This window comes from Populus trichocarpa, chromosome 14 (genome assembly GCF_000002775.5).
Source record: "Populus trichocarpa isolate Nisqually-1 chromosome 14, P.trichocarpa_v4.1, whole genome shotgun sequence".
NCBI classification, from domain to species: domain Eukaryota; kingdom Viridiplantae; phylum Streptophyta; class Magnoliopsida; order Malpighiales; family Salicaceae; genus Populus; species Populus trichocarpa.
This window is the reverse complement of record NC_037298.2, coordinates 3211625-3223149: the sequence shown is the minus strand read 5'-3', so window position 1 is coordinate 3223149 and position 11525 is coordinate 3211625. Positions and strand designations below refer to the sequence as shown.

The window sequence follows — 11525 nt, the reverse complement described above, 5'->3', positions numbered from 1 at the left end:
TAACCGCTATATATCAACATTTGTATTTATCAATCCAGCAATTTAAAAGTCAATTTTATCAGTGTCAACATGCCCTGGTCCCAAAACAATCTGTAATATACGATCTGTAATATACGGTACTCGTTTTTAAAGTTTTTTATAAATTGTTTTTCATCTGAAAAAATTAATATTAAATTTATGTTTTTTTTATTATTTTGATATGTTGGTGTTAAAAATTTAAGAAAATCTGAAAGGAATATTATTTTAATATATATATTTTTACAAAAATAGTTTTAATAGCATTACTAGACATATATTAACCTTACTGCTAAAACAATGTCCGAACACTTGTGCAAAGGGAAAAAGTATGCTTACTCACGGATCCGACAAGTTCATCATTTCTAAAATTCAAGTTCAAAAGTGTACTCAATAATGTAGCTCAAAAGATCCAATTTGAAGCGAGAAAAGGGAGGGTAACCAAAGGCAGTATATGCTGAATTCCATGCAATCATCATGGCCTTTCAATCAACTACTAAAGTCTTCCAAGTTTCATGATGATAGAGTGAGGCATCAGATATTTGGTGGATCCCACTGTCCCTCAAACCTTGTCCAGTCTACTTTTCCTTTTCAATTAGCTAGTTTCATTAATCGGTTGCAACATTGAAGGGAATGTTCTTGTAGGTGAGCCTTCGCAATCCTCACCAAACTAACTTGCGATCATCTTTCAGCTGTGAATTTAGCAGGGCTTATGATAACTCTGTAAACTAAGTCAATAACACCCTTTGATATCTTGCATGATTAAGCTAGATTTGGAAGGGAAAAAAGGTCAGTCAAAAATTCATTCTAGCCGAACTAGCAAGACAAAATCTCATTGGCGAGAGAGCTCGTGGCAAATTAAAAGCTTGAACTTCAGGTACAATAGATTCAAGTTGATTGTTCAGAGTGGAATCCTTTCGATGCTAAAAGATCATTCATTAAGTGATTTACCCGAAAAAAAGAAAAATCTGAAGCCAAAAGGAAGAAACTTGAACTCAATTTGAGGAATTCACCACACGAGCTCTTGCGGAGTATTAAATAACCAATCATTAGCAATTCGGTCAAAGACAATAGACATCGAATTTACCAGATCAAAATCCGAAATCAAGCGGGTGAAATTAAGCCAAATGTACTCTCTCTTTTTTCAAGTCACTGGTGACCCTATTTACACACTGTCTGTGTTCACACAGTTGGGGAAATAGTTTTTTCTTTTTTTTTCTTTTTTTTTTATATATCAAAAACTTAGTTTATCTCCACTATGTCAAACGCAGGCTGTTCATACCAGTAAACGAAATTCATGGGGAAAAACATTCTTAAAGTACGGTAATGAAGTTAAAAATGATATAATAATCCATAACTACTTACTCATCTAGGTCAGTTATCATGCAAGTTCATATGTGCTTGCCGAATGATATATTAACATGCTTCCCCGAGCCATCATATCCTAATATTAAAAAGAAAAAAGAAAAAGAGGCTAGCTGGTTTCACACATATGGCATTATAGTTTAGAGCTAGCATCATTAACATCTCTCTTGCTACTTAAAGCCCGGCATTCATGGTGGTTAAGGTAGCTAGAACCATAACAGCACCAGACCAACCGCATCACCGCGTTAGTGCAGAGTGTTTGCTTGTCAACTTTGACAATTTAGGCATGACATGTGACAATTTTGACAAATACTTGTAATTTGGGCGACAATGCGAACCCTAATATGCTTGGAAGCTGTTATACATACAGAAGATTCTCAATCCAATTTCCAGATGCACTCAATTGGGAGCTTTTGCACATCATTCCGATATTGTCATGGGCTGCTCCCCCGCGTTGTTGCCACTAAAAGTTATCAATCATGGCAAAATCTGCCACTACATATATTCATTTGATTTTTTGTTCAGCTAGATAGCCAACTACCAATCGGTAGCATCTCAAAATAACTCGTGGTTATATTTTCTTTTTCTCCCTCTCTCTTTTTTTTTTCTTTTTCTTACAGAAATGAAAACCGTGTCTTGATTTAAAACATGGCTTTTTTATTATTATTATTATTTGAAGTGCATGCATATATCCTCGACATGTCTTTGCTCAGAAGCCACTTATTGAATCAATGATACGGGTCGAACATATGTGAGGTCGGTGTGGCCTTTCTGCTGGTGATGATTATAAAACTAGGAGTGTGAAAAAAGTGGGATGGGATTTATAACAGGGAGCACCATAATTGTTAACTGATCGGTTGACCCAAAGTGTAACCTAGCTAGATTTTAAATTAAATTAAAAAATAATTTAACTTAATGAATTGATCAAGTTTTTATTGATCAATCTAATCGTGTCAACTTTAATTAAAAAAAAAATAGCATTGCTTTAATAGGAATAATTAATTCGATAACCCGTGAATTACCTGATAACCCGATTTATTTTTTTTTAGTCAGTCTCCAGACCGGTCTAACAACATATATATTTATTAGGATTTTTTATACAATAAGCGAAGGATGGTTTTCTCATTTTGATTGCATATATCTAACAAAGCGCAGCACAATGGATATGCGTCGGCTAAATTAATCCTCAGTGCTCTAAACAGTTGGCCCGGATAATTATCTGAATTTTTTTTACTAGATATCAGCCCGGACCATGAATAACAAAAAAGATGGTATGGTCCTAAAAGCTACTGGGCTGCTACCTTGGGCTCGATTTTGCATCCCTCCTCGCGACGGGTTGCCCAGGCCCATCTTGTAATTTAGCTGATGATTTCAAATTCGATGTTATTTTTATATATATTAGTGTTCTTGACAAATACATTACATAGCATGTGTATCAATAAACCTATTTGTAATTATTTTAGGCGTTTAATAGTCAAAATAAAATGTCAATAAGCTACTGTGTAGGTTAGGTTAGGGGTGATTTAAAAAAATTACTTTATATTATATAATCTTGTGCTATGCATAAATAAGACTATATATATAAAAAAGAAGAAGGAAATAACTTATTTTTTAAAATATAATATAGTTGAGTTTATTGACATGTATTTTGCATCATGATATAAAAAATTAATACTTTTCTTTTATATGGAGTAGAATTCTTTTTAATTTTGACAGATAAAAATCTAATCAGGAAATGGCTTAATATTTTTTATTTTGCATCATAATAACTCAATAGAATATTAATATGATAAGCTAAATTTTTAATAATTTAGTCCATTTAGCTAAATCTTGCTGGGGCATCCAATAATCCCAACCTATTTAGTCCAGGCTTCTTCTTTTTTTCCCCCAAATCATTCCTCGAGTGAGTCCAACAACTATAATAATTACCTCATTTCTAGAACAAAACAAAGAAAAAATCTAATTTTGGATCGAATATTCCATACCAACTAGGGTTTGCTTCTCTTTTGTTACGTATAAAAGTCGTCGTCTCACTTTCTTCGACGCTCGTTGTTTTTGGCATTTTGCTCGTTCACCGCAACAGAAGAGAAAAAAAATATCAAGCAAGAGAAAATGGAGCAAACCTTCATCATGATCAAGCCCGATGGTGTCCAGAGAGGACTCGTAAGTTTCTTTTCCTTCTTTTCTTGAACCGGGGTTCTCGTGTTATCGATTTCTTGAAAGAATTATTGATAAAAGTTACAGTTTTAGTGCTTGTCTGTGGTGAAAGAAGACAGAGATTAGATCTATCATGGGTTTGAATTATTTTTCTGGAAAGCGAAAGCTTTTAAGCCCAAAAGGGATTTATAGTGTTTGATAACTGGTTGGAATCTTTTAGAAAAATCAAATTCTGAAAAGATTCTTACACTTTTCAGGTTGGTGAGATTATTTCAAGATTTGAGAAGAAGGGCTTCACTCTCAAAGGTGATTCATTTGCTCTTGATTTCTTCAAATGTTGAAATTGTTGTGCATGTGTTGTTAACGAAGATTTTTGGGGGAATTCAATGGCTTAAACAATACATCATTACTGTTCTGTTACATTTGGGTATTAATTAAAAGTAAAATAATACAGAAGTATCATGCTGGTTGCTGATTTAGTATGAATTGTTTGGGTTTAGGTTTGAAACTATTGACCGTTGAGCAGTCTTTTGCTGAGAAGCACTATGAGGACCTGGCCACAAAGCCATTCTTTTCTGGTCTTGTCGAGTATATTATTTCTGGCCCTGTTGTTGCTATGATCTGGGAGGGCAAAGGCGTAGTTGCCACTGGCCGGAAGATAATTGGAGCCACAAATCCTTCAGCTTCTGAACCTGGAACTATCCGCGGTGATTTTGCTATTCATGTTGGGAGGTCAGTTGTTTTTTCTAAATGTTGTGTTGTTATTGTCTATTTTTTTTAGGGATGTGGCCTTAAATCATTCTTATTAGAATCGAGTCTGTAGCAAAATATTTGAAATGCATCTTCAAATCAGGGGTATAAATATATCTGATGTTGAAAAATGACCGCTGCATTGCAGGAATGTTATTCATGGAAGCGACTCAGTTGAGAGTGCAACTAAGGAAATTGGACTGTGGTTCCCAGAAGGCCCAACTAACTGGCAGAGCAGTCTTCACCAATGGATCTATGAGTAAACTCTTGTCAGTCTAGAAGTTCTTTGCCACCAGCCATTCTAATTATCTTGCTTCTCATGTTTGCTACTGAAGGCTGTGGCTCCTTTGCTTTGTTTACTTGCTTATGTTGTCGTGCCTATCAGCATTTTTGTCAAGCTATGCTGCTACTTGAGGTATCTTCATCGGTAACAGTTGAATTGAGTTGATGTTGAGTTATATTTATATGAAGTGAATTTTGAAAGAACAAATGCTAGGCGTGCATGTTTATTTTATCTACGTTTTATTCGTTTGTCCATGTCTTGCTGCCTTAATCACCCATTACCCGTACTCTGAAGGCCTTGTTTGCCATTTATGTACAAGTATGACATGATTTTAAAGACTGAAACAAACGGATTTTATCCAGTGACCAATTGTTTTATGTCATCCTTTAAACAAAGGGAGCATGGGTTCTAATATATTTTTCCGGGTTTTTTTTCGAGGTAAAAAATCTTTACCCTTGTCTAGAATGAAAAGCAAGGGTTCCAAGTCAATCTTTCAGAAAATATGTTCAGTTCCACCTGATACACATAGTATACCCAAGACAAAAAATAGAAGAGAAGAGGTCATTAGAATGCCGTTGCCAATATTCTGTCCTGGGGGTGTTTGAAAATATCATAGAATTTACCAGCAGTGTTTTTTGTTTAAAATATATTAAAAAAAATGTTTTATTTTTTAAAAATTGTTTTTGATATGAACATATAAAATACAAAACACAATTAATTAAAAATTAAAAAAAATTAAATTTTTTTAACACTTTTAAAATGCACAAAATATCTTTAAAAAAAGTGAACTTAAATGCGGCCCAGCCCTATTTTTTTCCTAGTGCTTTTCAAATACTTTTCAAAAAAATTAATTATTTTTATAAATAAATATTATTTTAATATATTTAAACAACAATTAACAGTTTAACACTACCAACACTATCCTAGAATTTATACCCTCAGATTTGTTTGTTTGGGAAGGAAGGTGTAAATCATGATAGTTTTTGCCAAGAAAGTATGGAACAAAATTGTGATGTGATGATAGTAGGCAATTCATAACACCACCAACAATTGCTTCAAATAAGTTTCCTATTAACAAAACTCAAGGGAATTAACCTAAACAATTCATACCTGCATTTGGAACCTAAACGCAACCACACTTGTATTCATCCTTTATAAAACTCAAGAAGTTTCTTCTTCTTCCCCTTTTCCGCTACAAGATACTTGACAAACTCAACAAACCCTTTTTATGGAGATTAAATGGGGGAATTCACTAACATAGCTTCGACTAAAGTTTTAATGAGAAACAACATATCATGTACAAAACACCATTCAACTAAAAGGAACAAGGAGAAGAAAGTGGCAGGAACCCAAACGTGCCAAATGCTGGCAGAGGTTTTTCTGTTACATGAAAGCTTAACTCTCCAACTGCTATACTATCGTGTAAGAAGGGTGTAAGAGGGCAATTCTTCTAGCCGTGTTATGTCTTCAGACAGGAGCTCTCTCTCTAGTTGGCGGCGTGTGGATTTCATTACCGCCTGGTTAAAAAAACATATCAAATTATGGTTTCGTGAGTGTCAAGATCTATGCAAACATTCAAGTGCATTTAATAAATGTTAGTGCGTCTCAGAGAGCATCAGTGCACCCAGACCACTTCCATACGTCATTCATAGCTTTATGCAAAGCAAGACTGCCTCAGGCTCGCCCCAAAGGAATTTCACGAGTAGAAAATATTTAATTCTTCAAACCCGGATGCTACTACGCAAGATAGAACGATAATTCATGCAACATGGAAGTGTTAAAAGTCTTTCCCCATCTCTAAAAGGAATTTTATGATGGAAGAAAACATACATTGAAGTCCATATATGAAGCGCGCATGTCAAGCCATTCATGATCCATTAGCTTGAACGTTATGCAATAGAGACGGTCAAATGCTGAGTCATCCTCTGCCAAGGCAAAAGCCATAAGTCAAACCAAAAAGGTAACCAGGATAGATACTTTTGATGTTAAGCTTAGTTGAATCAGATAGTGAAGAGTACATTTTCTACACTAAAATACAAAATTTTCCACAACAATGTATTGGGAAAAAAAGAAAGATGAACATGCAGAACAAGCAATGCCTCCCTCCATGCATGCAATTTCTACAAATTTTCCATCAAAAGCATTTCTAAGCCAAAATAAAGTTCTAGCAACTTGGAAGCTTGCTTAATATTACCTTCTAGAAACTTCAAGAAAGTTGCCCCCACCAGCGTGCGTGGTTTGACTGTAGAATAGAAGCACACAGTTTACATTTCCAGAAAATCAAGCTCCAGTTCTGAAAATCTAGTTTCAAGACTACACTTCGGATGTCCCATGGATATCAAATAATTATATTGAGCTTTAAACAATTAATCCAGAAATGAATTCCAATTCAAAATTTCAAATATACATTGCATGCAGCTTGGATATAAAAGAATTCTATTAAGTTTTGCATGGCTAAAACAAAAGTACAAACATGATGGCCTGGAAAAAGCAAAACAACATTCAAGAAAACCTACAAGAAGCTGGTAAAAACAAGTTCAAAGAAAATCATGAGCCTCGTTTGAAAATCTCAAAAGCAAGATAAACTACTTCAGAATGACATGTAAACCAAATCCATGGGGCATCAAACTTCAAGATATCCTTAATATCCAACAGAAACCAAAGACCAAAAGATATTATCTCAGAGCAAACCATTAAATACTAATAACCATTGAAAGGAAACTTTGGAAATCGGTAAACTCCTCCAGTTTAGAGTGCTATGGGTTACCAAACAAAAAGTTCTTTTCCCTGAGAATACCTGCTTCAAGATCAAGCATCTGAATGAGCATAAAAGTGATGTTCACACCAGCTACAGCAAATGGGTATTCCCATACTGATCGATCACCTTCTCGCTTTTGAAGAAGATCCTGGAAGGACGTCTGCATGGACAGGATGGTTGCTTTCATTTATAAAAAAAAAACAAAGATGATAAAGATAACAAAATTTAAACAGTCCTAATTTAAAATCATCACTTTCAAAAAACAGTACCACGCTAGCTTTTGCATAGGGTTGCTAATGTTACAACTTATCAACCATTTGGTAAACAATAAAACTGTAACAACTATTGTCAATGGAACACATACGAGTGTACCAATGCCATGAGGTAGAGCAATCTCAATAAAGCCCGAGTATAAATATTGTTGAGTCCATTAAAAAATGTAATATAATAGTTCATGCTTCCACGATTTCAGCTGAAAACGATTCTAAAAAGACTTAGGGAGCAACAGAGCAGATTAAGTTGATTAAGGTTGCAAAACTAGACATACCGGAAAATTCCTAGCAAAGAACAACAAATTCTCCAATGATATAAAACCACCACCCCTGAAAAAATAAATACAAGTATCATAAGCATAAAAAGGCAATGAAGGTGGAAATAATGAAAGCAGCAACATGGAATTAATAAAGGAACCAATGGTCTACCTAAAGTCTGTTGAAGGATCCTTTCCTTGCCAACCCATTTCCTTCCATTGCTCAGATATCAAGCCATGAAGTTCTTCTTCAGGAAAGGCAGCATTCCATAAGGCTTTCAAAGCTTCCTAGAGGAAAACAGCAATAGTAAAAAATAATGCAATCAGGGAGCCTTCACGTTTCAAAAATTAATGACCTAATTCTGTGCATGAAATAAGTTGAATTGAAAAGTTGAGGACTCATGAGAATGACAAATCTAGCAAAAAAGCAATTCATCTGTATACTTTAAATTGGTTGTACTGATTCTATTCCTGTCATATCCAAATCATCAATGGACCTTCGGAAGAAGGGGTACCTGTGCCCAGGAACTGAACTATCATTGGCAACATGAGATATATTGAATTGAAAAGTTAAGGACTCATGAGAATGAAAAACCTAGCAAACGTGCAATTCATCTACATATTTTAAATTGGTTGTACTAATTCTATTTCTGTCACATCCAGATCCTCAATGAACCTTCAGAAGATGGGTACCTGGTGCTCAGGAACTGAACTATCATAGGCGACATCTATACGACTTTGCAACCTCTGCAAGCATTCCTCCTGAATGCATCAAAGAGATAACAAAAATATACTAATTTAAATGGAAAGCACGGTAAGTCACTAAATTGAAAGCAAGGGCAACAAATAGTTTTAAAATGGAAGATCAGTAGCTTTGATAATTCTCATCTGGCATTACTTCTGTAGCTGTTTTAACATTAATGAAAACACAAGACTAATATTAACAGGGTACATGAACTTTGATAGTCGAGTTGGTAACACTATAAAGAATATTGGAATATGAAAAAATAGTGCAAAAGTTAATGATTTTTATTTTACTTTTCCCAAGAAGTATGACATCCATGATGTTCACACAAGGAACGACCACTACTGCCCAGCATAGTTGTGATAAATAACATGGATTAATGGGCACAGAATGAGTAGGAATTATGTGACAATATCATATGATGAGAAGTGGAAAGACAGGGTCTCAAGGAAATCAAGCTCAAGAGAGTCATATATTTGGGAATATATATTAAAAGATGGTAGCATGAAACAGTTGTCCTTTTAGAAATTTGCTAGCAAGAATTGCAGGAAGTGCCATTGCTGCACTATAATAAAACTGCCAAAAATCCCAAGAGAACTATTATGCAACAGAACAAATTTTAAAATTTTCAATCTGTCCTCAAATATCAATTCATTAATTATATCAGCCAAAGGCCCGGATTAGACCCATAATTTAAAACATCAACTACTCTCTTCTTGACCGTATCTGAATCCTCTTCTCACCCAAACTAAACCAGAGGATTTGACCTCGGGAAATTAGTAGGTTTACAGGGCAACAGGGAACAGATGGGAAACCATATACAGAAAAATATCCAGACTTTTGAGGAATGAACCACAAATGATTAAAGAAAGCAACAGAAGAGTACAAAAACAATTAAAAAGGAGAAAAAACCATTCAGTGTTTTTGTTATAATCCATCGCAAACAGAACAAGTGTTGGATTTACATTACAAACTCGATACACATGGGGAAAAAAAACAGGCACAAGGAAATGCAGAAACATAGATCATGAAAGTGGCTCCCCGTAAGCTTGTTTTCCCTATGAAATAGACACGAGGAAATAAAATTAGATTTAAATTGATCTAGTATGAATAATACCTGTGGAGGGGTTAAATCAAATGATGGACGAGCATCACTCTCTCTTCTCTGTGCACAAACACAGGAAAGACCACGGCCAAGCCAGGCTGCTGATCCTGCCACAACCTCAGCTGTGACAAAATAAAAACTTAAGGTTGAAAGATGAAATTTCTACAACTTCAACAGTGAAGCTTCACAGTCCACTATGCAACCATATTCCAAGTTCAACAAGCAGAAAACGATCCACATGCTTCATTACTAATCCTCCATACAATCAGGAAAGAACATCAAACTTCTTAATGAGCATGCTTCAAGCTCATTATCCTACAATCTTTCTTCTAAACCACAGAAACATAAATATGCTTCATTAAAGTAATAGATCCAAATTATTGACAATTAAATGAAAGCAAAATGTGATTGTAGCATGAAATTAACATCCAAACAAAAAAATTGATGCATCGACTTCAGATTGAAGTGTTTTAAAAGGAAAAAAAAAACGATTTCTAACATGATGAGTAACCATAAATCACCTATAGCTTTAACCATGAACTAAAACAAAAAAGCAACTAATGCAAATCAAAGTAGTAAAAGGCATAAAATTACAGTATTAGAAACAAAGTAAGTAACCTACCACAACAAATTTGAATATCAGGAAACATGAAGGTAGCGTGAAGAATTTTGTTGTTACTCAAAACCTAATTAATAGTAAATAAATTAATTCAATTCAAGCCACAGATCCAGTAATCAAAAAAATACACGGAAGAATAATAAGAATAGCACGTTAACAGAGAGAGAAAAGGTTAAAACAAGATTACCAGAACTTGAATGGCAAGTATTATTTCCTCGCTCGAGACCTTGAGAAATCCTCCTCACAGCCACAAATGATCCTCCTCTATCGTCCATTCTCTCTTCTCTATGTATATATTCAATTCAGCATTTCACTACTGAAAAAACCAAACAGAAACCTAAAAATCACACAAAAAAATATACCAAAAAAATCGTCAGCGTATTGAAATATGAGCTAAGAGAAGTACCAAAACCACCGCGAAATCGGAAATGCCGGCCGAATCAGTTCTCAACCGGGTCGGAATCACCAAAAAACAATTAAGAATTACAGAAAATGAAGAACCGAGAAGGAGCGATTCTATTTCTTCGTGGAATTAGCAAAAGAGGAACGAAGCGTTAGAGAAATTGTTGAGACAACAAAGAAGAGAATCTATATGAATGAGAGGGAAAATAAGAAGGAAAGCTAGGGTTTCTTTGGAGATCTAAGAGGAAGAGAGTAGTGTGGTTGTGTGAGAGTTTTTCATTGTTTTCTTTTCTGTTTCAGTTTCTCTGGATTTTTGGAAGCATCTTGTTTGTTTGGTGAGAGGGAGAAGGAAGGAAGAAGGAAGGGCGATATTTTAGAGAGAGAGGATTGTGAATAACGAATTTAATGGGATTTAATTAATGTTCTTGCCAGTTCGGTAACGCCGTTTACTATTAATCTTGGATTTTTTTCACCCTTTGAAGCTTTAATTTTGTGATGAGCTAGTTTGTTGTTAACCACCTTATTATTTCGGATTCGAATCCAATAGTAGCTAGGTTGTGAGTAAAAAAAAATTATAAATATATTATATATCAAGAATTTCATGAATAAACAATTTAATCTTATCATGTTAAGGTTAATGTGAGAATATTTTTGTCATTAAAAAAAACTTATTATTAATTCATGATTAATGTTAGTTTAGGGATTGTAAGAAACATGTAATATTTTAATTTTAAAAAATAAAATAAAATTATAAAACGAAAAACTAGGATTTTTTTATTGAAATTAATGTTTTTTAT

General features: G+C 34.4%; 2 protein-coding genes across 5 annotated transcripts; one reads left to right on the top strand and one right to left on the bottom strand.

Annotated features, from left to right (window-relative positions):
• Positions 1 to 3284: 3284 nt before the first annotated feature.
• On the top strand, positions 3285 to 4777 carry LOC7492795 (nucleoside diphosphate kinase 1). The gene is made up of 4 exons (XM_002320847.4): positions 3285 to 3543; positions 3795 to 3843; positions 4038 to 4269; positions 4436 to 4777. Exons 1-4 carry the CDS (start codon positions 3493 to 3495, stop codon positions 4548 to 4550), a joined length of 447 nt encoding a protein of 148 aa, XP_002320883.2. The 5' UTR covers positions 3285 to 3492; the 3' UTR covers positions 4551 to 4777.
• Positions 4778 to 5685: 908 nt separating this feature from the next.
• LOC18105081 (uncharacterized) lies at positions 5686 to 11151 on the bottom strand. Of its 4 annotated transcripts, none has more exons than XM_006375100.3 (10): positions 10733 to 11150; positions 10514 to 10642; positions 9720 to 9829; positions 8551 to 8619; positions 8030 to 8145; positions 7876 to 7930; positions 7368 to 7488; positions 6765 to 6812; positions 6401 to 6495; positions 5686 to 6087 (listed from the first exon to the last, which is right to left on the bottom strand). In XM_006375100.3, exons 2-10 carry the CDS (start codon positions 10599 to 10601, stop codon positions 5986 to 5988), a joined length of 804 nt encoding a protein of 267 aa, XP_006375162.3. In that variant the 5' UTR covers positions 10602 to 10642; positions 10733 to 11150; the 3' UTR covers positions 5686 to 5985. The 4 variants fall into 4 exon arrangements, with proteins under 4 accessions (XP_006375162.3, XP_052303132.1, XP_006375164.3 ...); XM_052447172.1 differs by lacking the exon at positions 10733 to 11150 and adding an exon at positions 10330 to 10393; XM_006375102.3 differs by lacking the exon at positions 8551 to 8619 and having other exon boundaries at positions 10733 to 11151.
• Between the last annotated feature and the right edge of the window lie 374 nt (positions 11152 to 11525).

What these genes read in the sequence shown, in the direction of transcription:
- LOC7492795 (XM_002320847.4), top strand. Translation starts at nt 3,493, where the DNA reads ATGGAGCAAACCTTCATCATGATCAAGCCCGATGGTGTCCAGAGAGGA. An exon ending in ATGGTGTCCAGAGAGGACTC is followed by an intron (nt 3,544 to 3,794) that starts GTAAGTTTCTTT and finishes TACACTTTTCAG; the next exon opens with GTTGGTGAGATTATTTCAAG. An exon ending in GAAGGGCTTCACTCTCAAAG is followed by an intron (nt 3,844 to 4,037) that starts GTGATTCATTTG and finishes GTTTGGGTTTAG; the next exon opens with GTTTGAAACTATTGACCGTT.
- LOC18105081 (XM_006375100.3), bottom strand. Translation starts at nt 10,601, where the DNA reads ATGGACGATAGAGGAGGATCATTTGTGGCTGTGAGGAGGATTTCTCAA. An exon ending in GATCCTTCAACAGACTTTAG is followed by an intron (nt 7,931 to 8,029) that starts GTAGACCATTGG and finishes TTATTTTTTCAG; the next exon opens with GGGTGGTGGTTTTATATCAT. An exon ending in CTTCATATATGGACTTCAAT is followed by an intron (nt 6,088 to 6,400) that starts GTATGTTTTCTT and finishes TTTTTTAACCAG; the next exon opens with GCGGTAATGAAATCCACACG.